This window comes from Poromitra crassiceps (assembly GCF_964638095.1).
Source record: "Poromitra crassiceps genome assembly, chromosome: 5".
NCBI classification, from domain to species: domain Eukaryota; kingdom Metazoa; phylum Chordata; class Actinopteri; order Beryciformes; family Melamphaidae; genus Poromitra; species Poromitra crassiceps.
This window is the reverse complement of record NC_139642.1, coordinates 54,842,602-54,870,101: the sequence shown is the minus strand read 5'-3', so window position 1 is coordinate 54,870,101 and position 27,500 is coordinate 54,842,602. Positions and strand designations below refer to the sequence as shown.

Below are 27,500 nucleotides of genomic sequence, written 5' to 3'. Positions count from 1 at the left end.
TGTCTGTTATTTCTTCGATTAATCGATTACGGTAGTTCTTTGGTCTATAAAATGTCAGAGAATGGTGGCAAATGACGATCAGTGTTTCCCAAAGCCCAAGATGACGCCCTCAAATGTCTTGTTTTGTCCCCAACTCAAAGATAATATCAGTTTACTGTCATATAGGAGTAAGAAACCAGAAAATAGTCGCATTTAACAAGCTGGAATCAAATAATTTAGACAATTTCTCTTAAAATTGTACTCAAAACGATTACGGTAATCGATTATCAAAATAGTTGTCGATTAATTTTCTGTCGATCGACGAATCGATTAATCGTTGCAGCTCTAGCTGTGTGTATCTTATTTCATAGTATTTGGAAATCATAATTTATTTGGATTCTGATTCATGCATGAGATTGGAAGCTCCTCTATGACCTTGGCAGTGGCATCATTTCACAGGACATTGCTGTAAAATTCCACATTTCTAAGACAAATGCGAAAATAATGGAAGTATAAAACAACCTTTTTTTACCATGTACCTTGTGATTTTACTTTTTTTTTTTTTTAATCTCAGACATTTCATCATGACAGTGTTATGGTATTATGATATTGACCACATGCCAATTAGTAATTTACATGATAAGGTTTCACTAAATAACTGGCTCCCTTAATTAAAACAACAGGGCAGGCTGCAGAGTGGCAGTACTTATATAAAAGCTGCAGCTAAAGTAATAGCTGGAAGGACAATCTAACGAGCCAGTCTAAATAGATGGGGCATCAAAGCTGGCAGAGGAGTCAGTGGAAGCTATCTGCTCTTTGGTTCAGAGAGCAGACTGAAGGATAGTGTACATCTGGCAGGCTCATTTTGACTCTGCTGAAGCTAGTAATGACTAACCTCTCACTGATGTATATCTTGTGTGTGACACAGGGCCTGATGGGCTGTCTCTGTTGTTGTGTGTGTGGGCTGGTGTGGGCAAAGCATCCAAGCAGAAATAGACTAGTACAGGGATACTCAACTTGCTTTGCCCGGGGGCCACTTTCGTGAAATGATAGAAGGCCAGGGGCCAGTTAATAAATAATCAATATACATTTTTCTGTAGCGGATTGTAGGTGTCAGACGGAGTTTAGTCTGACAATGTTGTGCACACCGGATAGTTACTTAGGTTAAGTACATACATAAGTGCCTGGGTAGCGAGCAGACGGCATTATTTGACAATTTAAATCATAGATTATTGAAAGATATTCCATATTCCAGACTGAAATGCTATAACAGAAGTGTGAGTATTGGCCAGAATTACATGAACATTTGGACACTTATTCAGCGGGTATCTTGCATGTGCGTTCAGGTGCACTGCAATTCCACATGTGGCCCGCGGGTGCCCCCTGTGTGGCCCGCGGGCCGCCAGTTGAGTATCACTGGACTAGTACATGCAAACCCATCCAAGGAAGGACCGTCAGTGGTGATACACATTCTTAGTCCATTGTTGAAGAGACACATATCAAGAGAATCTGCCTAGCCAGAGTGGAATCACTAACACTTCATGTTTTCTATGGTTTCACAATATAAGTAACATGCCTTAAAACCATCAAGAGCTGCTTTGATTTTCTTTTTTTTGTTACTGGTGGCATAAGAGAAAATGCTGTAAGTAGTCTTCCTGTTAGTGCTCTGCAATGCGTTATTACGGAACCCACTGCGGTTTTGGGCAGACCACGCCTTTGTGCCCGCCTACGCAGCAGTCAAGCGCTGGGATTGGCCAGGTGCCTCCCTGTCAGTGCTCTGGAACACTGTGGCTTACACAGGCTCTTTCACACACAGATCGCGCAAAAATTGCCGTTTATGAGTCCCGTAAAGCCCGCACCCTCGCCACAGAAATTGCTTTCACACAGAGCCAAGCAGCACGGCCACATTCCCGTGCTGCTGTGTACTTTCAGGTGAAATCCCCTGCTCCCGGATTGAAAGGCGAGCGGAGGGATTTCCAGCTCCTCCTAGCCCAAATGAATATTTTCATAGGTTAGTGTAGCCTAGGCTACTGTATGATGAACGAATTCATTCAACAACAAGACTTCCCTCCTTCTCCTAGTCCGCTGAGCAGGGAGGATATGTGCACTCGCATCATATGGTGGGCGGGCAGATCGATATGCGGAGGGATTTCCAGCTCCTCCTAGCCCAAATGAATATTTTCATAGGTTAGTGTAGCCTAGGCTACTGTATGATGAACGAAATTCAACAACCAAGACTTCCCTCCTTCTCCTAGTCCGCTGAGCAGGGAGGATAGGTGGAACGATACACGACCGCCCGCATATCAAACAGCTGCAGTCTGCATAACGTTCGTCGGGGGAATAGTATAGGCTATAAATGCACATGACTACTTAACGTTAGTAGTTTTTGTAAGGGAATGCACAGAGCTGATTTCGAGAGGGAATAACCTCAGTCCAAATCGCCACAGACAGCTATAGCCCTCTGAAGCTTATTATTATATCCGTTAATTTTACCTACTAATGTCAAAATCGTTTGAGCATAAAGCCTAACCGCATGGAGCATTCCTCCTGGCGTCCCTGCAGTCATGATTGTATAGGCTACTTTTTTTTACTTTCACTCCTGCACTTTCTTGATACATAAGGTATCCCCTGTAATTTTTTATGAATGAGCTGACCATTCCACGTTTTCCGGCTTGCTGCGACGACGCTTTCAAATGGAGGCGGGTTGCCAGGTAACCCGCCGCTGTGACTACCTACCGTGGCGGGACAAAAGGCGTAAAACAATTGTCCACCAAAGCGCGTTCACGACTTTCACATCGGAGGCGCGAATCCTATTTTCCGTGCATTTTTCGGCTTTCAAGGCCGGTGTGAAAGAGCCTTTTGAAAGCCTCTGGTCTAATCAAAGACAAGCAGCTAAAGGAGTAGCTTCCCGGCTCATCTAATGACCCTGGGCTTAATTTGAGCGGCTGTGCTCTCTGGCTCAGAAACACAACACAATGAGTGCGTTTACATGCAAACAATAAACGGATAACTGAGAATAATCAGTTTATGGCAATAATCTGATTTCTGCGTTTACATGCACTTTAATAATCCGACAATAGGAAAAACCCGGGTTTACATGATTCAGTCAATTAGTCAGATTTCTCTCCAGAAGGCGGCGGTAATTCCGCAATAAAACAACAAAAGAAGTTGCAAAATGCATCGTTGTCTATCTAGGGAAGCGTCGCTTTGGAAGTGTGAATCTGTCATATATTTCCAACTTTACCAAGCATAGAGCACAGAGACAGGCAGGCGACTGAAGCACGTCGAATAACATGAACGATACAGATCTTGACCCAACTGAATTTAAATAGCTGTCAGAAAACAGAGAGAATTAAGGTCTTTAGTGGCGGATAACTTGTGTTTTGAACAGCTGAGTAGGCTACGTTTTGTTCGTATTTTTAATCCGTCATCTGAAAAAAATCGTCACACACAGATCCAGAGAGTCCAATGCGTTTTATTAATGCATCTTATGTAGCTGACTAAGGAGAGAGAGAGAGAGAGAGAGAGAGAGAGATAATTACATGTAACAGGTTATGAGCTGAATTTGAACATATGATGTGAATATTTGAGTTTGCGCTTTAGGCCACTGACTGAACCAACAGGACTATAGAAGTTTGTGTTTAGTCTTCTGGGATGCAACCTTTGTATGGCCCTGTGTGCTTCTCTTCTTCTGTTTGTACCGTATGGTGAATAATATTTCCCCCTCTCAAATACTGTATATGGCATTCAAAGGGTATCTTTGTTTGGTCTTTTTATTATCTTTTCAACCATGCTATCCTGTGTGTGTGTGTGTGTGTGTGTGTGTGTGTGTGTGTGTGTGTGTGTGTGTGTGTGTGTGTGTGTGTGTGTGTGTGTGTGTGTGTGTGTGTGTGTGTGTGTGTGTGTGTGTGTGTGTGTGTGTGTGTGTGTGTGTGTGTGTGTGTGTGTGTGTGTGTGTGTGTGCGTGCGTGCGTGCGCGCGCGTGCGTGCATGTATAGGGTCCAGTGTCCTGCAGCTGAAGCTGAAGGCCTTGATCCTGGACATCATCCATAACATCAGTGTGGTGAAACATCTGAGCCAGACAGGAGTCAGCAGTAGCGATGCCTGGGCCTGGAGGAAGCAGCTCCGCTTCTACATGGGACCAGACAAATGCTGCAACATACATATGGTTGATGCACAGTTCAGCTACACATATGAATACCAGGTGTGTAAGCGTGCATATTACACACACACCTCTTATACGGGGGACCAGACAAACACTACAAAATTGCAATCCAGGTACATGTATGTAAGATGTCACAGCAGGAAACGCCAGCACACAAAAAAGTATCTTTGAAGTTTTAATACCTGTAGTCTGGGTAGGGCAGCAGCAGTGTTGAGGAACACACTGAGGAAGGCCTGTGTGCCAAAACTGTTTGTGCTGTGCTGCTGCCCTACCCAGACTACAGGTATTCAAACTTCAAAAAAGTTTTTTGTGTGCTGGCGTTTCCTGCTGTGACTTGATATTGTTTGTGCCCTGCGCCGAAGTTATATACAGTATATATTTTTTGCAGTGTGCTCACTGTTCACTTTTTCACATGTATGTAAGATGCATGGGTTTCAATAGAACTGTAATGCCATGTGGTCTTAAATGCTATTATGAATGTAGGAGAAAACACTATACTGTATATCATCTATTGCATCACCAAAAACAGTCTTTACGTTCCTAGAATTTACTTGAATTTCTTCTTATTCTTTTTTTTTACCACTAGGGGGCACTGTTGATGCAGTGATGAGGATCTGTTTATATGGTTACTGGATATGTCTTGTGTATTTCCCTACCGCGGTTCCTTTGCAAAACACTTGCTAAACTCAGTCTCACTCACTTTCCTTCCCCATCTCTCTCGCCTGCTCTATATTTATTTCCCCTTCCCTCGTTCTCCTCCTTGCCCTTGCCCCTTGCTTCTCTTCTGCTCCTCCATCCCTCTCTTCCTCTCCACGCCTCTCTGTCCCTCTCACTCCATCCTGCTTCACTCCTCCTCTTTGCCTCTATCTGTCCTGTCTGTCTCTCTCCTGTCCTGCCTCCTAGGGGAATGCAGCTAAGCTGGTGCACACACCGCTGACTGATAAGTGCTACCTCACTCTGACCCAGGCCATGAAGATGGGTCTTGGGGGGAACCCCTACGGGCCGGCCGGCACAGGCAAGACTGAGTCAGTCAAGGCCCTGGGGGGCCTGTTTGGACGCCAAGTGCTGGTGTTCAACTGCGATGAGGTATAAAGATGCTTATCCATGAAATATATATGAAATATCCATGAAAGTGTGAGACTATATACATTAGACTCAGACTATAGCAAAAGAAAAACATCGTTTCTCATTCTTTATTCTGTAGTGAAAAGGTGTGAGGAAAAACCAGGGTAATGGGCCATTACATTATATTGCCATTATGGCTGATATAGACATATGAAAGTATTTGTGTTTTCTGGAATGGTTTTGTACACAGCACTCATATTCATTTCTGTCATCTATACTGGAGATTGTGGTTTTCCCCTCTAATACTTATGACACTTTGTATTATTGATTACCCCCTTGTTACTATACACATATCATATGTGCAAATACAAAGACACACACTGAGCAGTGTCCTGGTCTTGAGTTCTGAACATTCAACTTGCGATCACACACGCAGTCACGCACACACACACACACACACACACACACACACACACACCCACAAGCACACACATACACGAAGAAGAAGAGCATCAAGGGAAACACAAACTATGTTGAGTTGTTGATATCTGTTTTCCAGGGTATCGATGTGAAGTCTATGGGCCGTATCTTTGTGGGCTTGGTGAAGTGTGGAGCGTGGGGCTGCTTTGACGAGTTTAACCGCCTGGAGGAGGCGGTGCTGTCTGCCGTCTCCATGCAGATCCAGGCCATCCAGGACTCCCTGAAACACCACAAGCACAGCTGTGACCTGCTGGGGAAAGAGGTGGGCATGCCCTCATGTCGGCAGGGATGCTCAGTCGATGTTCACTCACTCTTTTTCTCATGCTTTCTTTCTGCCCTTTTGTCCACCTAACTCCATTTCTCATTCACTTCTCCTGTTTAAGTCAGTCACTTATAGGGGTGGAACAATATAAAGATACTGGAATATATCAGAATCAGAATCAGAATCAGAATCACTTTTATTGCCACAGTATGCAAGTTACATACGAGGAATTTGTCTTAGTGTCTGTATGCAGCGTAGCGGTCACATCAATATACAGAGATAAGAAGTAGGAAGATAACTAAAAACAATCACAAAGTTGCAAGTGCAATCAAATCGAGTAAATATATACAATATGTACATGAGTGGTGAAATGTTCTGTGGATAATAAATATGAATTTACGTTGAATTTACATGAGATTTACAGACTGAGTTAAATAGACGTTAAATAGGCAGTGGATTTACATTAATTTACAGTCGGAGTTAAATAAGAGTTTACATTGAATGTACATGAAATTTACAGGCTAAGTTAAATAGGCATTAAATGTGCAGGGGATTTACATGAATTTACAGTTCCAGTTAAACAGGCATTAAATTAGATATGAGTTCCAGTTTTATGGGGGGGGGAGTTCAGTTGAGTTTGGGAGGAGGTAGTGAGTTTGTGTGTGTGTGTGTGTGTGGGGGGGGGGGTTGTTGGTGAGGTCCTTGGCGGAAGGGGTTTCCGGGCCTTGTTGGTGAGGCTGATGGCGGTTGGGAAGAAGCTGGTCTTGTGGCGGGTGGTTCTGGTCTTGGCAGACCTCAGTCTCTTGCCGTGGGGGAGTGTCTTAAAGAGTTTGTGGCCAGGGTGGGAGGGGTCAGCCATGATCTTGCGAGACCGCTTCAGTGTCCTGGCTGCATGCAGGTCCTGGAGGGATGGCAGGTTGTATCCGATTATCTTCTGTCTGAAGTCTGAAGAATATTGTGATACTTCCTCTTGCAATACATTATCGATATTGATGCACTGGCACCAAATATGGGAATATTTGTATTCAAACATGCAGGCACTGAAATGTGTCCAGGTTCACAACAAGTTGATTATGTTTTGTTGTTGTTGTTTTCTGTCAACTTAATTTGCACAGATTGAAAAGATTTTAGTGATACATACAGTGGTTTGAAACATTTGAACTCCTCCAGGTGGCGCTGGACCCAAACTCTGGCGTGTTTATCACGCTGAACCCGGCGGGGAAAGGCTACGGAGGGAGACAGAAGCTGCCCGACAACCTGAAGCAGCTGTTCAGGCCCGTCGCCATGAGCAGGCCGGACAACGAGCTCATCGCTGAGGTCATCCTCTACTCCGAGGGCTTCAAAGACGGAGAGATACTGGGACGCAAACTAGTCGCCATCTTCAACCTGGCCAGGTAGGAGAGCTGTAGGAATGATTTTTGTACCAAGTGTGTGTGTTTGGGTCAGGGTTCAGGTGCGTAGGTCAGTGTTTTATTATCATATACCTGTACACCTATTACCTTACGGCCCAAACACAACATACGCCGAAGTTACGCAGCGCAAAGGCAGTTTCATTTCAGCATTCTTGTTAACAGGCGAGACCGAGCACACCAGCCACACGCCACGCTGAAGCTACGCTGCACGCGTGCTGCAGCGATAGTTTCAGCTTCAGTTCTATTTTTCAAGCGTGCAGCGCGCTGCACCAGAGCAGCCAGGCATGAAGTCAATGCAAGTTGTGAGCGGGGGGAGGGCAGCGCTGAGGAAAAGAGAGTGCTTCTGGTGTGAATGGCAAGGCTCCTGCTCGAAGTGAAGCGCGCTGCTTCTGCGATGCCTATGGTGTGAACCAGGGCTATGTGTAACTATGTGTACAGTAGTTGTTTAGGTTTTCAAACTACATGTTGTGGATGCATTCATTTGAATTTATCTACCTCTCACCTCTTAGTACTACAGCCAACTGACTGTGTTGTGCGCGTGTGTGTGCGTGTGTGTGCGTGCGTGCGTGCGTGTGTGTGTCCAGGGAGCTGTTGACTCCCCAGCAGCACTATGACTGGGGTCTGCGTGCACTGAAGACAGTGCTGAAGGGCTGTGGCAGTCTGCTGCAGCAGCAGAGGAGGAGCCAAGACAGAAACAGGAGTAAGTAAATAAATAAAGGATAACTTAAAGTCCCTGGAAACCAGAAATATTTCTTTATTATTTAGCATTTTGAGTTCATCACATCACAGGACCCTATGTTAATAAGCCACCAGCCAAATTTGAACGATGATGAACGTTGCAAAGTATATAAATTTAGGTTTGACAGGCATGCCAAAAGTCATGAGAATCAATTAGTTTTTAGAGTGTATTTTCTCCCGCGGGCTGTGTGGGCGTGTCCCGTCTGCAGCAGGTCTCTGAGAGAGAGAGAGCGCGAGACAGAGGGGGGGAGGGAAACGGAGAAAGAGAGATCAGTGGTGTGTCGAACACACACACACACACACACACAGACACACACGTGCGTGTGTGTGTGTGTGCGTGTGTTCGTTGCTCGGAGAGGGAGAGAGAGAGACTTGCTGCGTGTGTGTGTGTGTGTGAGTAACTTCGCGTCACCAGGCTGTGTCGAGCGCTATGCTGCCTTCTCTCTCACTAGTCGAGAGAGAGAGAGAGAGAGAGAAAGAGAGAGAGAGAGAGAGAGAAGCACACAGACACTGAGCAAGCGCTGAGGGGGCAAAGAACGGACAAAAGGAGGGTGGGTGCGGATTGCGCGCGTGTACAAAGGTTATATAGAGCTTATGACGTCATAAGCTCCTGCATTTTAGCACCTCGCGCACTGCTCTCTTCAATGAGGAAGTACCTTGTAGAATCTTGTAGAAAAGTGTCGATTTTAAGGCTTTGGGTTGAAAGTAATGTATAATAATTTCGGAGGCAGACAATTACTAACATAAGACCCTAAATAACATACCGTAGTTAGAACGTTTTTGTGGATTTTGGTTTCCCGGGACTTTAAGTCCCCTCCTAGCCATTTTATTTTACGCTGTTCTCATGAGGCATGTTTACTGTTTTTCAAGATTCACTTTCATAGCCACAGTAAGTAATCAGATTACAAACAAGCACAGCGGTCACATCAATAGTAGAAGAGACGGGGGGGGGGGGGGGGGTCAGGGAAATGTCCGTGGGGGGAACCCCGGCCCGTTACTAAGCCGGCTCTGCGAGGGGGGCATCGGCGAGGGGGGCGATAAGTCCTTATTTGTCGAGGCTTTTGGGTCTCATTGAAGGGGTGGATGGCAGTTGGGAAGAAACTGCTGGTATCGATACTGTTGCAATTGAGTATTGTATCCATTTTATGTCAATACTTATCGATAGTATTGATACTTTTGACAGCCTTATTTGGCATTGTCAATTAAAAAGTCAATCATGTGTTAAATATAGCTTTAGTTTTATATTATTAATTTAGGTGCGATGATGGTGGGACAACATTTTAAGTTTGAGATTTAATTTTATGCATACCTGGCTGCAATGCATGTAAATGTCTAATTCGAATCCTATATAGTTCACACTTACAAAACCTACCTTGTGACCCTACCAAACAAGGTTTAGCAGCCAGCCAGCATACTAACCAACAGCCAGAGCAAGCGTATTAGCTTTGCTGGGTTTGTAAAGCCTTCTGCTGCCCCTGCAATCTATGATGGATCAGGTAAAATGCTGTACTTGCGCATTAGCAGCATATAAACAGGGTAAATCCTTTAGAAAATGTGGAAAATGTGTCCCAGTGCGTGAGTACAGAAACCGCTGCACTGATAGTACGCTCAGCTCTGACTTAAGAGATAGAACGTTGTAAGGAGAGATAATGCAAAGGATTATGGGATACCAAAGATAGTGAAAACTCCTGTGGTTTTGTGTGTGTGTGTGTGTGTGTGTGTGTGTGTGTGTGTGTGTGTGTGCGCGCGTGGGTGTGTGTGGGTGTGGGTAGCTGGGGGGGGGTGTTTATTGTGTACCCAGCAGGGCCACACACACAATGTTTGGGAAGTCTATGTGTGTGCATGTCTCTGAAAAGACGTTTGATAAACGCGCTCCAACATCAAATGTCTGTATGGATTGGACCCACACTCTCCCACTGACCCCCTACGCAGGGGTCAGCCAATTACTTCCTGTTGTGTTTACACTTCCTGTGACAGTACAGTACTTATATTGTGTTCATTGTGTTAACTGTGGCCAACACTGCTGAGGGGCTTTGAGGTGTGTGCAGAGTGCAGACCCCCAAGAGCAGCCAGTGAGTCAGACTAGGTTTGACCAGGTAAAACAGACAGCGTTTTGAACAGGAAGTCGTAACACAACTGGGTCAAGTGGGCGGGGCTACATAAGGTGAATACACCTGTCCTCCATGCCCTCTAAATCCTCTAATACTGACATCAGCAACTGACACTAACCCAAACCCCGCCCACTCTGCTTTGCTTCCCTCTGCCTTCCCACTTCTCTCTCTGTCCCTTTGTCCTGTTGTTTACCTCTTCACTCCCTCCTCATCCTCCTTTTCTCTCTCTCTCTCTCTCTCTCTCTCTCTCTCTCTCTCTCTCTCTCTCTGATACCTGGCTGTCGATATCTCTCTCATCCCACTCTTTCTCACTCATTGCCCTCTCTGTCTCACCCCGTCTCTCTCTCTCTTCTCTCCCCGCTCTCTGCCCTTTTCCTCACTCCTTGAACCTTTCCCTCTCTCTCGTTCACATCTGTCTCCCTCACTCCGTCCCCCTTTATCTGTCTCACACACACGCGCACACACACACACACACACACACACGCACACACACGCACGTACGCAAGCACACACACCACTCGTGTCTGTCGATGAGTCCCCAAGGTTTTGTTCTGTGTGTAGTCTGGCCAAGTGTTCATCTCAGCAGTAAAAAAGTGCCTCATTTGTGCCTCCGGGGGGGCCAACGAGCATCTTTGGAGACGAGAACAAACGTATTGACAAACTCTTCACTCATGACAGGCTTGGCTAATTAGCACGTTTATAACGAGGCCATGTGCAAGAACAAGGCAGTAACGATTGACCAAGTGAACTTTTGTCACCTTGTTTTTTTGTGCCCGCTTCACTTGTTTATCTCCATCCACCCAATGTTATTTCTTATACTCTATTTTACTGTCTCCTCTCCTTGCCTCTTTTTTTTTTACGTGTCCTTCATTTCTCTTCCCGTTCTCATCTTCTTCTAACCTTCAAACAGTAATCTAATAAAAAAAATTGTATAGCTTCGTTTTAAAAACAATCTCTACAAATGTCCACAGACATTAAAACCATGTCAGATAATTTAAGAGATAAAATAATGGTAATAAAGTCAAAGAAAGGGTCAAAACAAATTAGAGAATTACAAAAACGAATAAATAAATGTCAGTCTGTGGAAGTATTTTCAGACTGCCATCGATGAGTTTATTTTATTTTCACCGCTCTCCCCTTCTACCGCTTTTCTTTTTTTATGTCAATTAGCATTTACCGGTACACTTTTCCATAGCTCGTCTTTTCTCTTTTGCACTCTCACACTGTCATCCAATCATTTGATTGCAAGTCAGAACAGAAATAAGGCCCATCTCTCTCCATCTGCATACAGTCCAGGAGAGCGGTCTGGTGGTGCAGGCGTTAAGACTCAACACCATGTCCAAGCTGACGTTTGCGGACAGCTCCAGGTTCGACGCCCTGGTCAGAGACGTCTTCTCTGGGGTGAACTTCACCGATGTGGAAGACCAGACCTTAATGCAAGCCCTCGATCAAGTCTACAAGGAGGCGCGGCTTGAGCTTATACCCAGCCAGGTGTGTGTGGACAGTGGATACCTATCTATTCATAATGACAATAAGCAAATATGTCACGGAAACCTGCTTTTAACTGGTGCCTAGGCAGTGCCAGTTTCTGATCACTCTATATATACTTGAACATTGGCATGGAGACAGCTTATGGATGGTTGGATGGTTTGCTAGATAGATGGAGTGTTAGATGAATCGATGACGTTGTTGTCTCCATCCCTGTGTAGCTGAAGAAGGCTCTGGAGCTGTACGAGCAGCTGAGGCAGCGTATGGGCGTGGTGATCGTAGGGCCCAGCGGAGCGGGGAAGTCGACTCTCTGGAGGATGCTCCGGGCCGCTCTCAGCAAGACCGGCAAAGTGGTGAGTAGGAGACCGATTTTCCTGCAGTAAGACGAGGCAAAGTGGTGATCCAATAGACCAATTTCACAGGGGCCATTTTGTGCCGAAAAGGCAGGGTAAACACAGGTGCAAGCAACACACTAATGAGAGTTTCCAAATTCCAATCATTGGAAGTTGGAAACCATCATTAGTGTTTCGCTTGCACCTGTGTTTACCCTGCCTTTTCGGCACAAAATGGCCTCCGTGAAAAGGGTCTATTTTAATGTCGTTCACCATCTTCATTATTCCAAGCATAGGCTACACAAGATGTATTCTTCTGTCTCACCACTATGTGATAGGTGTCGGGTGTCGGAGGGCACACTGTCCCATGCTTTTTGGTTTTGCCCTTCACTGTCTGGATTCTCGGCCAAAATATTTTTGCTGCTCGGAATCCTCTCTGCTCCTTCCCATGGCTGTGCAGCAATCAATCAATCAATCAATCAATCAATCAATCAATCAATCAATCAATCAATCAAACCTTTATTGACAGACACTTGGTCCATAGATGTCACATACATAATTACAAAGGACACAAAGCACGTAATTTACAGGGGACGATTGTCGCCAAGGAACTCATACTGCAGGAATGGAAGTCCCTCTCTCCACCCCCCTTTCAGCTGTGGTTGATGATGGACATGACCTCAGTTGTACGGATGGAGACTCAGGTCCCTGAGGACTAACTCACTTGGGAGATTTTTGGCTATCTGGGACCCGTTTGTGGCCTACCTTGACGAGGCTAGGTGCGACAGGTGCTCCCCTGGCTGCTTTCTCGTGGACCCTTTGCGTGGGATCCTATGTAAAACATCTCTGGCCAGCACATAAGCACCTCACGCGGCTGCTAAACACATTGTAATGTAGTGTATATATGGATACATTTTCTTTCTTTCTTTCATTCTTTTTTCTCTTCTTGTCTGAGACAATATTGAGGAAAAAAAAGAACATGCAAAGTGGTGAGTAGGAGACAGATTCTCCTACAGGGGACTTTTTGCTTTGGGTTCCAATACATGGTGTATTTTTCTGGCATAATAGCTTCTAAATGGGTGGTATCTGTAAAATGCCCTGTCACGCAAACTGCTGAGGTATCGACTACAGAGACCTTCCCCCACCCCGGTTGAAAAACTTAAATGTCAGCAAACTCATTTTCAGAGAAACAAATTTGTATTTTGTGAAATTACATTCGGTGTTGTTTATTACTTTCATAGTCCGTAGATAGACCATCTCATGAAACTCACTTAGCATAATAAAGGACTACGAAAAGAAAGCATAAATTAAATTAAAGAAGAATCCCGTCACAAAATGTTCATGTGATTTTAAGTACCGCAATGTCCTATTTTTAAAGAGTTTGTGGTCCAGGTTAAAAGATCAACCTCTGATGTGTTTTGGCTCAATGCTGATGATCACTGTGTTCTTGTAGGTGAAGCAGTACACCATGAACCCCAAGGCCATGCCCAGGCAGCAGCTGCTGGGCCACATAGACATGGACACCAGGGAGTGGGCTGATGGCGTCCTCACACACAGTGCCAGGCATGTGGTCAGAGAACCACAGGGTAAGGAGACACACCACCCCATGTTGATTTAACTGTACCCACAACCCAAGCAACTTGATCAACTAGTTCTGCCTGTGAAAGCAGACAGCGGTTGGCTTGGATTGATTCTTTTGGGGGGAGTGACGGTACATTATACACCTTTGTGTTTTCCAGAGGTGAGCTCGTGGATCGTGTGTGACGGAGACATCGACCCGGAGTGGATCGAGAGTCTGAACTCTGTGCTGGATGACAACCGGCTGCTGACCATGCCCAGCGGAGAACGCATCCAGTTTGGACCAAACGTCAACTTCCTGTTTGAGACTCACGACCTCAGCTGTGCCTCGCCGGCCACCATATCCCGCATGGGAATGATATTTCTCAGGTGAGGGTTTAGGGTGCATGTGTGTGTGCCCCTCGCTCGCTCACACTCTCACTCACTCACTCACTCACTCACTCACACTCACTCTGTCTCTCTCTCTCTCTCTCTCTCTCTCTCCTTGTGCCTCCCTTTCTGTCCCTCTATCTGCAGTGATGAGGACACTGATGTGGGTGCCTTGGTGAAGTCTTGGTTGAGAGGTCAGCCTGAAGAGTGTCGAAGTAACCTAGAAAGCTGGCTGGGAGACTATTTTCACCGAGCTCTGGACTGGGTCCTCAAACAGGTAACAGGTGTCCTGTGTGTGTGCATTTCATCCTGATCAGTAGTAGGCTGTTTCAGTATACTGAAGTTGAAACAAACTTTGAGCTTCAGGCTGTGGCCTTCAGTAGGGATTGAATGTTGCGAGAGGTGTTAATAATTTGCTGTTAACCGTCAAATAAGAATTTTGACAAATTACAGGATTACTAGTCTAGGACTCAGTTATTAGTCCTCAGTTAGTTATTAGGCTCAGTGGTTAACACTGTTGCCTCAGAGCAAGAAGGTGCCGGGTTCGAACCCCCGGTCCGTCCCAGGTCCTTCCTGTGTGGTGTTTGCATGTTCTCCCCGTGTTTGTGTTTGTTTTCTCCGGGTGCTCTGGTTTCCTCCCACCACCTAAAGACGTGTATGTTAGGGTTTTGACTCCTGTCAGTGCGCCTGACCAAGGCAATGGCAAAAATAACTGGAGTTGGTCCCCGGGCGCTGCACTGTGGCTGCCCACTGCGGCTGCCCACTGCACCTAGTTCTAGCAGTTCAAAAAAGCAGAGAGCTTTATGTGCCCAGCTGAGATCTGGTATTTTACCGCTTATGATCGAAACTGGACGGTATGTCAGATTGGAAGAAGAAGAGCGGGTGTGTCCAATGTGTTGTTTAAATGACATAGAAAATGAGTTTCATTTTGTTTTTTATTGTCCTTTTTACAGTGAACCGCGCTATATTTTGTTCAGTAAAATAAAAACAGAGTTTGATTTTCTTAATAATGATGATGCATATAATTTGAGTTGGTTGTTTACATATGAAACTTTTGGACTGGCGTGTTATTTGGAAAAAGCCTGGGACATGAGAAAAAAAGCTCTTTATCAGGAAAAGGCAATGTAAGACAAGGAAAAGAAGAAAAAAAAAAAAAAAAAAAAAAAGTGTATGTATGTACAGTAAGTGTGTATATGTGTATGTATATGTCATGCATATGTGTATATATTATATACTTTATTTATTTTGTTTGTACAACCGGATGTTATGTTATGATTATGTTTATATATAATTTGGTGTCTTGTAATCCCATGTGGGATGGGCCAGAAATGGCATGACACAGAAATAAAAACTATCTATCTATCTACCGTATCTATCTATCTATCTATCTATCTATCTATCTATCTATCTATCTATCTATCTATCTATCTAGGAAGGTTCCTAGTAGAGGATGGGTCAAATGTTCCAGCGCTGTGCTGTCTGTCTTGCCTGCCCGTGCGGCTGAGTGACATTGCTCTTTTCGCTCCATGAGCTTATCAATTATGATTGTTTTTCACTGCATGAGAAAATGGACTTGTAGCGTGCGGGTTGTTCCCGAAGTCCTGGTCAGAATCAGACTTGTAGTGCCGCCACTCTACCGGCCAAGAGACATCCCAAATTTATGGAAGAATGATTGCCTATTCTGACACTGCGACATTGTGAAATAAATAAATAAATAGTGTGTCGTCTGATCTTGGCATAACAGTGATACTAGTGATCTGACAATAGTTTTTCTTTTTTCTCTCCCCTCTCTCTCTCTCTCTCTCTCTCTCTCTCTCTCGCTTTCACCAGAATGACTTTGTGGTGGAGACCAGTCTGGTGGGTACAGTGTTGAATGGTCTGTCCCACCTCAGCGCTGTGACAGAGAGAGGCCAGTTTATCGTCAGTCTTCTCAGGGGTCTGGGAGGAAACCTGCACCTCAAAACACGACAGGAGTTTGCCAAGGAGGTGAGGAGGACCTCTGTGGTTTCTGTATGGGCTGAGGGTGCATGTCAAACCTGTGGCCACTAGGGCTGTGAATCTTCACTGGCCTCACGATTCGATTCGATTACGATTCAGAGGGCTACGATTCGATTCGAGTACGATTATCGATGCATCTCGATGCATCTCGATGCATCTTAAATCGATGCATCACTTTTTTCCGCAATACATGATTTATTTTTTCTCACTTTCTTTTTTCTCACTGTGTGGCTACTTTTAAAATAAAAGTGCATTTGGAATTGCATTGTATTATGATCCATAATTAAAATAAACAACTGCATGTACTTCCATTATATTTTATTTGATTATTTAATTATTATTATTATTATTTATTTTTTAATAATCGATTTTTGACATTTGGGAATCGATGCAGAATCGTGCACGTCCGCATCGCGATGCATCTTATAATCGATTATTTTTGACACCCCTAGTGGCCACTAGGGAATGTAATTTGTGATTTCAGACTACTAGAGGGGCAATGATATTAAAGGGATACGCCAACTTTTTGGGAGTTTAGGTCATTTGCCATATTGTCTATATTAAAACTAGATGGCTTTATTTCCCATCTGCGTGCAGTACAAGCTGTGGTAGAGCCCTCAAATGCTAATAGCTTAGCGCTAACAATGGCAGTCAATGGGACATTTGCCTACTTCGGTTCAGTCGCCCAAAATGCACATTCAAACAGCGCCATAAACACTCACATGTACATGTTGTGACTGATGTACTCACCACATGATGAAATAATAATCCAAAGTTACGTCAAACGGTCATTTTAGTAGTAAATCCAGACCGAGAACAAAACAAAGAGTAACCGAACTAACAGGAGTGTATAACTGTAGTTACTTCCTCGTTTGCCACAGCGTAACTTTGGATTATTATTTCATCACGTGGTGAGTCCACAAGTCACATGAGAGTGTTTATGGTTTGAATGTGCATTTTGGGCGACTGAACCGAAGTAGGCAAATGTCCCATTGACTGCCATTGTTAGCGCTAAGTTATTAGCATTTGAGGGCTCTACCACAGCCATGTACGTTCTAGTTTTAATATAGACAATATCGCAAATGGCCTAAACTCCTAAAAAGTTGGCATATCCCTTTAAGCACTACACCAGACTATATAGGCAATTACTTATTCAATCACAAAATCAGTTAATGAAACTGAAACACATGTATATCCATTATATGTCATACTATAGTATGACATATATATCGTATATATCGTATATATATATATATATATACATACATATATATCGTATATATATATATAGATATAGATATATATATAGATATATATATCGTATATATATCGTATTTTTTACCACAAGTGTGTTACTTGCCACGCTGTAGTATTTTCCTTGTAAGAGAGAACATATTTGGAATTCTCTTCTCAGCTTGCACTCAGGAGTTTTGCTACATGTCAACTCGGCTCTATGCAGCAGCCATCTAACGCAGCAGGATAGACGCTTGATGGGGGACCTCTGCAATGGCTGCTGCTCCTCTGCAGCACAATGTGTCATTCCTCATGTTTTTTTCTGTGTGTTTATATCTGTGTGTTTTAGGGGTGTCACGATACACTAATTTCACAATACGATACGATACGATACACTATATTGGGTTCACGATAACGATACGATACGATATTTTAACAATATTTTTTTTACCAAAAGTAAATAATTGTTATGTATTTATTTATCATTTATTTAACCATGTGAGTCCCGTTGAAATCTAAACCTCTTTTCAAGGGAGCCCTGGGAAAATACTGGAAAAATAGTCTTTCATTTGAAATACACAAAATACAAAACAAATGCTGTTTTTGGAAATTGTTATTATAATAACTAGAAAACAACATGGAAGATAATGCTTCTCTTGCAATAGAATGTGTCACACTGTCACAAACTAAATGTTTGTTGCATGGTGAAAGAAAAATAAAGTATACAATCTATTTCTTAAATAACTCATGCTCAATGGTCCCTAAACTTATGTAATCTTATGTACCCCTTGTTTTGCCATGCCAGTAGTAGTCTACCCCCTCACTCATGCATGTTGATTCTGCTAAATTTGTTCTATTATTATTCAGGAGCAAAAAAACGATTTTTTTACGATATCATTTTTTTCTGACGATACGCATATCGTGACGTTTTGATATCGCGATATATCGTGCGACGAAATATCGTGACACCCCTAGTGTGTTTATATCTGTGTGTTTATATCTGTGTGGCTGTGTGCTCCCTGCAGTTGCTGAGCTGGGCCAGGGAGAGCCCACCAGACCAGAGGAAACCACTTGATACCTACTTTGACCCGGGCAGCGGCCGTCTGGCTGCCTACACCCTCCAGCGGCCTGACGGCCTCTCTCTGGAGCAGCTCTCTCACACACACACGCTGCCTGTCATCCAGACACCGGACATGCAGAGAGGCCTGCACTGCTTCTCCCAGTGGCTCAGCGCGCCGCACAGACAGCCCTTCATGGTGGTGGGGCCAGAGGGCTGCGGGAAGGGGTAAATAAATGCACACACGATGTAGAAGCATACACAAACACACAGTGCAGCTCATTGGCTATTGTTGCCATTTAATTATAATCATATTCAGTCATCTGTTGTTTGCCTTAACATTATGTCCAGAATGCTGATATAGTGGAAAATACTGTGAACGCACACGTGTGCACACGCACGCACGCACGCACACGCACACACACACACACACACACACACACACACACACACACACACACACACACACAGTCGAACAGACATGTATGTATGTATGTATGTATCTATGTATGTATTAGGGCTGGGTATTGGCAAGGATTTCACGATACGATACGTATCACGATACTTGGGTCACGATACGATTGTATCACGATATATTTCGATGCGATACATATTGCGATATATTGTGATATTCTACAGAATTTACTCAAAATTAAATAATAGAGCTAAAGATACAACACACTGTGTACCACCCAGGTAGTGTAATAATATGTACATCACGTTATACTGATAAGTTAGTGGACAAATTTAGTCAAAACTACTGAGTGTTGAGTGTTACTGAACGCATCGATATGGGAAATATCGATACAGTATCGATTAGGGGTGGGAATCACCAGATGCAGAGGCCTGGCATGGCATGGCCTGCATTTATTATTTATTTTTTTAATATCGCGATACTTGGCGCCCAAGTATCGATACAGTATCGGGAAATAAAATATCGCGATATATTGCCGTATCGATTATATTGCCCAGCCCTAGTATGTATGTATGTGTATGTATCTATATGTACATGTATGTATGCAGGCGGTTATTATGAACAAGAACACAGGCTCACTTAAATTTACACATTTGTAACACAGTAACACATGTACAGTAACACAGCTGCTATCGTTAAGTAATAATCAGTAATAGATTGTATGTGTTGTGTTGTGGGTGGCTGGGGACGGAGGGCATATTATTTGTTATTGCATTCTTTGATGGCTATTTGCCCCTCTGATGGCTAAAAAATGAATAAACATACTTAAAAAAAAAAAAAAAAAAGTAATAATCAGTAATAATAATTTACAGTATGTTGTATGTATTCAGAGTGACTTTCTTGGAAAGACGCAGACAAGTTAGCGATGATCAGGGTCTGAGTGTGCACGCGCGTGCGTACGTGCCTGCATGTGTGTGTGCGTGCATGTGTGTGTGTGTGTGCGTGTGCATGCACACACTTGTGTGTATGTGTAGACAGACTAGTTTCCTCAACAGTAATTGCTTCCCTCCCCACGGGGCTGGCAGAGGCTTCTCTCACTTTGTCTTTTACGCTCCAGTTGAGCCTCGCTCTCCTCGACTTTTCTCATTCTGTCGTCTTGCCTCGCCTCGCCTGAAAGGTCACTGTGCCGAGCAGTCAGCTCATTCCTCTGATAAGAGAACAGCTCCTAATAATTACACACACATACGCATAACATGCACACACACACACACACACACAGACACACAGACACGCAGACACACACACGCAGACACAGACACACCACTTACTTTCCAAGTATTCTCTCTCCGTTTGTGCCCTCACAAAATGTTTCCCTTTGCCTGTGGCTCTGTTCTGATAAACATTATTCTCTGGGTCCCTAAAGGCCCCCTTGTTAAATACAGAGCAACACTCATCTCCTCCTCTCATCCTCTCTTGCTGCCCTGATACCATGCTGCTATCCTTACATGAAATAGAGATGTACAGTATGTACAGTAAGCTGCAACATTTAGACATGTAGAAGGAACTATTGGATCATACAATCCTGTCTCACACCTCAACTCATCTTTCAAAATGTCTGTGCATGTGGGTGTCTGCATCTGAACATCTCTGCCAAACATGTCCTACACTGTATTCTTCCCTGTATATCAATCAATCAATCAATCATCTTTAATACATGTCCCAGAAGGGCACTTTGGTTTACATCAGGAGTAGTGGTTATTACAACATCATTACTAGTTTGAAAGTAGTAATAAAGGCACACTTCAGAATTATAGTAATTACTAGTTTGAAAAGTAATAAAGGCACACTTCAATATTATACAATACATATACATTTGTTGCAATATGTACAGATTCCAAAAGACCATCTACCCCCCTCTGCCGAGTCGCCACGTGCGCAGCGCCCCGTTGCAAACTAGCTCGTCAACAAACGCAAGTGGCTATGCTGTCAATACAGCGCCAGATGGATGTGCGACCGCCTTTCTTGAAGAGCTGAAGCAAGCTCCTGCGCTACACCTTCTCTTACATTGTGTTGTTCCCTGTATAGCATGCTCCTGCACTACGCCTTCTCTTACATTGTGTTGTTCCCTGTATAGCATGCTCCTGTGCTACGCCTTCTCTTACATTGTGTTGTTCCCTGTATAGCATGCTCCTGCGCTACACCTTCTCTTACATTGTGTTGTTCCCTGTATAGCATGCTCCTGCGCTACACCTTCTCTTACATTGTGTTGTTCCCTGTATAGCATGCTCCTGCGCTACACCTTCTCTTACATTGTGTTGTTCCCTGTATAGCATGCTCCTGCGCTACGCCTTCTCTCGGCTGCGCTCCACCCAGGTGGCCGTGGTTCACTGCAGTGCTCAGACCACCTCCCGCCACGTCCTGCAGAAGCTCAGCCAGACCTGTCTGCTGCTCAGCTCCAACACCGGCCGGGCCTACAGGCCCAAGGACTGCGAGAGCCTGCTGCTCTACCTCAAAGACATCAACCTGCCCAAACCGGACAAATGGGGCACCAGCAACCTCATTGCCTTCCTGCAACAGGTAAAGAAGAGGTACAGGTAGTGCTCAAACCAGTTGAAGTTTTTCATATGTACAGTACATCTAAGAGGTAAGTTCTTTTAGCAACCAAAAAAGCTATATACAGTATATATATATATATATATTGATTTTTTTAAAGCCTTTTAGTAGCATTTTTGAAATTTTTTGCAAGTTGTGTCATGCACATCCCCGTGTATGGACTAGTTTGAATAAAATGGTGGTTGATAGAGAGCCACCCATATCTACAGTGATGATGAGGAACATACACTGCTAATAATACACAATACAAGACATGATTCTCTCTCTCTCTCTCTCCCTCTCTCTTCCAGGTGTTGACATATCAGGGATTCTATGATGAAAATCTGGAGTGGGTGGGTCTGGAGAACATCCAGGTGGTGGCCTCCATGTCACCAGGGGGTGCTGTGGGCAGACACAACCTCACCACCCGCTTCTCCTCTATAGTACGCATCTGCACCATAGAGTGAGTGCAGCAGAGTGGCCGTACTACAAAACAACAGCATGCAATTACACATAATTGAATACATGCACAGTTCAATCTGTTTCCCTTACCGTATCTGTTTGTTTTTTCTCACCTACCGATTCTATCCACTCCCCCTCTTCTTCCATCGCTCTGCCCCGCCCCCTCTCCTCTTCTGCCTCCTCTCCAGTTATCCAGACAGGGAGCAGCTGCAGACCATCTACTCGGCATACCTGCAGCCAGTTCTCCAGCATGGCCTGGGCACCCAGGCGGCCTGGGCCAGCACGGGGAAGACACACCAGCTAGCTGGATCTCTGGTGCAGGTCTATGAACAGGTACAAGCCAAGTCAGAGAATTAGAATGGAAAGGCTCTCCAGAAATATTGTACATATTTTCGGCCTTCACACTGACAGACACTCACGTAGACATTGGGCTCTATCGTTGCAGCGGCGCAGTTTCTAGGCCGAGCGCCAGCCGCAGCGCAAAGCAGTGGGCGTGGAAAGGCGCACTTGATATCGTCGTGCTGGCGCTAGATGCAGCCCAAAGCATTACAACCACGCCTTTTAGGCGTAAAATTATGCACCGTCATGCTCATTGGATAAGTGCAATAAACGAATCGCACGCTTGCCTTTTTAGCTCCAATTCCAGTGATCCCGCAAAACCAGACGAAAGCCAAACGCTCTGCCCCCCCCCCCCCTCCCTTCATCCAGTCTGTCTGTCTGCATTATAGGCTATTATTCCATATTATTATGCTTCTCAAACCAATCTAACTGCAGTTTCAATACTGCAAGCATGTAAATACGCTACACTATAGCAAGATCAAAGTGAAAATAATGTTCTAAAGGCATCAGCTACAAAAATATAGCCTATCCCTATATGATGAGATTAATTTTATATTGGTGAAAGTTTGTTCAGAATGATATCGTTTTCTCTCCCCTGCTGCAGGTAGAATGATGCACATAAATATACCCTACATTATGTAAAGTCATTGCATAAATGTGTTTTTATTGTAAAACTAAATGTGAAGTTGGGCAAAGTTATTGGAGCGGACATCACAGTATAGCACATGACAGTAGAAGCGCGTTCTGAAGCGCGTTCCTCTGACACTTATCTAAATGACGTTAAATCGACAAAGGATATATATAGGCCCAGGAGGACATATATGTTTCACTTAGGGTGGTGTTTTAATTTCGATTATTTATTTGGTCCAATATTGAAATGTTCTACAATTGCAGGCTGTGTTACCATTACACATTATTTTAGATCGACCTTTTATATCTATTTCGCCTCATTTAGTTGCTATTTAGTAGCGAAATTGAGTACCCAATTGCATGCTGGGGCATTCACAGGCAGTCAGAGAGAGACAGTCGTATTGTGCCTGTCAGACTGCCTGCAGCCTCAAAGCGGTACACGGAGTTGTTTTACCCAGGCTGGACGCGTTGTCACACAGGCTTGTGACAGTAACTCAACGCGGAAGGATTTATTTCACAATAAACTGGTAAACGCACACCAATGCCTGCTCCTGTCAGTAGGAGAGAGGGAGAGAGTGACACAGGTAAGGGTGACAGAGGAGAGAGGGGAGGAATAGGCCTGCTTTTCAAAGGCGCAAGGCGCTAAATTAACGCCAGCTCGGAAGATAGGTATTTAGCGCCGACACGCCCACTTTGGCCCATTCTGGGACTGCGCCACGCCCATTCGGCCTAAAGCGCATTTGGCAGCGTAAAGCCATATTGATATCGTCCCAAAACAGGCGCAAGGCACGTTTTTTTGCGTTTAAGGCCCGTTTTAGCGCCGAAGGCCTGTGGGAGAATAGGGCCCATTGTCACAATCGCTTGAGTGACGTCACTGATGATGACAAGAACATTGTCTTGAGCCAGTTGAGCGTGCTAGCCATGTGTTGGCATGAGTTTGGTCACCCCCCCCAACAAAGCCTGCCCATGGTTTTTAAACTAGAAATGAGCGTGCAATTAATTAAAAGTTAATTGAATTATCATATCACAGCACACTTTTTTTAGTTTAACTTCATGGAAATGGGTCCAGAAGCTTGTTTGGTGTCTCTCATAATCATACAATGCTTGACAATTTCAAGTAATGAATAATGTGACGTTCTTTAGAATTTTGATATCTCAATTTTGTGTCCCGTGCCATGTGTGTGTGTGTGTGTGTGTTGTGTCCTTTTCCTCTCAGGTGAAAGCTAAGTTTACAGTGGATGACCACAACCACTACCTGTTCACCCCCTGCATCCTCACACAGTGGGTTCTCAGCCTGCTGCGATACGATCTCACTGCAGGTAACCAAACACACATACGTCTAGACGCACGCACACACACACACGCGCGCACACACACACGCACACACACACACACACACACACACACATGTGCGCGGACACACGCGCACACACGCGCGCACGCAGGCACGCATACATACATCTCTCTTGCATGCTGGGTGTGAAATGTACTTAATTTTTTTCTATTCTAAAATTGACTGACTTGGCTTTGGATGAAAGTGAAGCTTCCTGCCCTGAATGTACTGTATGTGTTATCAGCTTGTGTCAAGTTTTTCCACAAATAAACGACTCATTCGGGACAAACACAGTAGTACTTCATTCAATTTAACATAATTTTTTCTCCTAGCCCCGCTTCTTCGTTATGTGAATACAATTAGCTGTGCTGGCCCCCAACCAAAATAATCCTACCCCCGCCACTGGTCCTAGGTCTGCCGAATATTTGAGATCACTGTTTCTTTTTTGTCACCCCTCCCCCCCCCCCATGAGAAAAGATTGTCACTAACCAAAGACTATTCAACTACTAAAGTAAGAGACCCAAATGAGAGATGTCAGGGTTCATTGGGACCAGATGTTTTCTGCAGGCCAACAAGAGCAGAAGCTTTAGTTTGAATGACCCACTGTTATTCCTGTGACTCCACACACACAGAATGATGTTGCCGCCGCCGAGGAACTTAAAGGAGAACTTACCTCCAAAACACTTTTTTTCAGCTTTTAACCAATATATATGACTTTGGGGGTGATGTGTGAAGAATTCTGGTCAGAATTTCCACATTTGACACCAAACTGTTGCCATTTTACCATTTGTATCATTTTTCAGCAGCATAACTGGCATAAGCGCCCTCTAAGGGTCGAACGCTGCTTTTTTTTTCTTTTCTCAAATGAATGGGATATTTGGTACAACCTGACGTCAGGTTGTCCCCAAAGACTATGGGATTTCAAGATAGTTACTCCCCTACTCCCCCTGTACCCTTTCGGCTCCTCACAACTCCAAGCCTATTCCCATGATGTCACTTGACCTGTTAATTTATTACAATCGCCTGTTATTTTCCTACCAACTCCTATGTAACACAATACTATCAATAAACGCCACTATAATCATAAAAGGAAGGACATAGCAAGTAAATCATTCCCAACCTTTTTCATACTAAGGGGCCCTATGATGAGATTTGGTCTCATGTAAATCTTATTTTTTATTTTTTATAGCCTAGATATGATTTTGTCCAGAATTCCATATAATTAGGTTGAGAGACAACGAATGCTGGAATCCTCTCAAGGACGACTGGTGGTCTTCTGTGCCCCTTTTCGCTGGGGACACAGAGCTGCTGCACTGACTGCCCGGAGGGAGGGAGGGGTTTATTGTGTGTTTGCAGCAATCAGCTCCAAGAGCCCAGCATCAAAGTGAGAGCCTCACTTTCATCCTTCCGCAAACAAATCTTATCGCAGCGCACATGTAAAATATAACGCTATACTACGACGTGACAACGTGACAAAGCTTCTCTAAACACATCGGCTATCATATATTTCCCTGCATCCCTCCTACCTACAGAGATTATATCGGTATTGATTTTGGACAGACTGAATGCGCGGAGGAGGAGGAGGAGAGATCTGCAGCTGTGCCCTGAGTAGCCCTGTGCCCGTCTGTGAAAAGCGTCCTGTCCAGTCGCACCTTCGCAAACAGATGCGGGATTCCCTCAATCCTGTACCCAATCTCAGACTGTATTGAGCAGAAACATCGCACACCAGCTATTTCTGTCTGTGTTTGTTTGTTGCTCCGTGAGGTTACAGAACGCCCCATGCAGGAGGCTGTTTCGCCAGCCGGGGTCTGGCAGGAGGGAGGAGGCGCAGCCTGCACTGCGCTGAGAGGAAAACTTTTGCACAACTTTTAACAAGAATCACGAAAAGCCCCCAAACTAAAATGAAAAAGGGACTATATGGCAACTTGGACGAGGGAATGACGTAGAGAAATCTCGCATTGTGTTACCCCAGAACGGGGGGTTTGTCGTATTGTGCGGTGTGCTGCTGTAACGAGCCCACGTCACTTTGCTCTCGTAACGTAGTTTGAGTAGTTTCCATAGAGATACATGCAGAAAAATAATTAAATTTCTAGTTCGCCACTGAATTACCAAATTGATATAACTTAAAACCATTTTGAGCAAAGCTGTTTCCAAACAGGCCACCAGCGTTGGCTAGTTGTTGATATTTATAAAGATATTGCCCCTCTCAAATAAATTATTTTTGAGGCAGTAGGCAAACTGTAATGGCGTCGATTTCCGAAAAAAAATCTTGACTTGAACACAGCCAAAGAGTCTAGTATAGACAAGAGTATATGTCATTTCTTGGTTTTTTCCATAGGTATTTTCAAATCACTGTTCTGATACATATCTAGGGGGTAAGTCCTCCTTTAAAGCAGTAATCATTGTCAGTTTGGATGCAAGAATCAAAAAGACAGCACTCGATGTCTTAGTTACCTGCCGGTATTCCTTTAGCTCAGAGTTCCTGTCTCCACCTCTCACTTCCTCTTTGGTTCGATCTCTCTCTCCTCTCTTCCCTCACTGCCTCTCTGTCACTCGTCTGTCTCTCGCTCTTTCATCATCCTCTCCCCTCGCTGTCCTTTCATCTCTCCCTCTGTCACTCGCTCTGCCTCCGCAATGTGTTCCTGCTGTGATAGTGCGTCCAATCATTTGTTTTAATTACAACTTGTGAGATGCACACAAACTTCTCTTTTCCTACGCTCATCATTTTTTACTTACGGTACTCTTACTTCTTCCTCCCTCTTTCCCTCCTTGCTGATTACCTTCCATTTGGTATGTGACAACCTCTTCTCTTCACATTTTCTCAATTACTGCGTTTGTATGTGTTTGTTTTGTGTGTGTGCGTGTGCGTGTGTGTGTGTGTGTGTGAGAGAGAGAGACAGAGAGAGTGTAAGTGTGCATGTGTGTGTGAGTACAACTGTTTGAGCCTGTGCATCTTCTATGTATGTATGCATGTATGTTTGTATGTATTTTAATAGATAAGGAGTGAGGATAATATAGTAGATGCTTTGAATTCCTTAGTTTTAACTATGCAGTGTTCTAAGCAGACCGGATGGCATGGAGCAGATGATAGAAGAGATTTGAGACTTGACTTGGACTTGCCCCTCAGAGACTTGAGACTTGACTTGGACTTGCCCCTCAGAGACTTGAGACTTGACTTGGACTTGCAAAAAATGACTTGTGAGCACTTGTGAGCTTACTGCTTATTGCTTACTGCTCCTGCTTACTGTAAGTTCACTGCTCATTGTGTGTGTTTTGTCTCTCTCCTGCCCCCTGCAGCTCAATCTAATGTGACAGACAGTGTGTTGGAGGTGGTAGCGTACGAAGCCAGGAGACTCTTCAGAGACCGGCTGGTTTCCTCCAAAGACCTCCACACCTTTGATAACATCCTCTCCTCCATCATAAGGGGAGACTGGGGGTCCGACGCTCTAGACAACATGACCG

The 27,500-nt window shown here is 44.3% G+C and overlaps 1 protein-coding gene across 3 annotated transcripts in view; it reads left to right on the top strand.

Moving 5' to 3' along the window:
* The window catches only part of dync2h1 (dynein cytoplasmic 2 heavy chain 1), a gene marked incomplete at its 5' end in the record, with an annotated part of 198,870 nt that overhangs the window by 29,973 nt on the left and 141,397 nt on the right, over positions 1-27,500 (top strand). For all 3 annotated transcript variants that reach the window (XM_083636403.1, XM_083636402.1, XM_083636404.1), the window contains 17 exons: positions 3,978-4,183; positions 5,048-5,230; positions 5,769-5,951; positions 7,122-7,345; positions 7,948-8,063; positions 11,504-11,703; positions 11,922-12,053; positions 13,486-13,618; positions 13,772-13,979; positions 14,127-14,256; positions 15,810-15,965; positions 18,236-18,495; positions 21,013-21,259; positions 21,586-21,737; positions 21,925-22,069; positions 23,922-24,024; positions 27,336-27,500. In XM_083636403.1, the coding sequence (XP_083492529.1) occupies positions 3,978-4,183; positions 5,048-5,230; positions 5,769-5,951; positions 7,122-7,345; positions 7,948-8,063; positions 11,504-11,703; positions 11,922-12,053; positions 13,486-13,618; positions 13,772-13,979; positions 14,127-14,256; positions 15,810-15,965; positions 18,236-18,495; positions 21,013-21,259; positions 21,586-21,737; positions 21,925-22,069; positions 23,922-24,024; positions 27,336-27,500 (2,943 nt within the window). The remainder of the gene's footprint in view (positions 1-3,977; positions 4,184-5,047; positions 5,231-5,768; positions 5,952-7,121; positions 7,346-7,947; positions 8,064-11,503; positions 11,704-11,921; positions 12,054-13,485; positions 13,619-13,771; positions 13,980-14,126; positions 14,257-15,809; positions 15,966-18,235; positions 18,496-21,012; positions 21,260-21,585; positions 21,738-21,924; positions 22,070-23,921; positions 24,025-27,335) is intronic.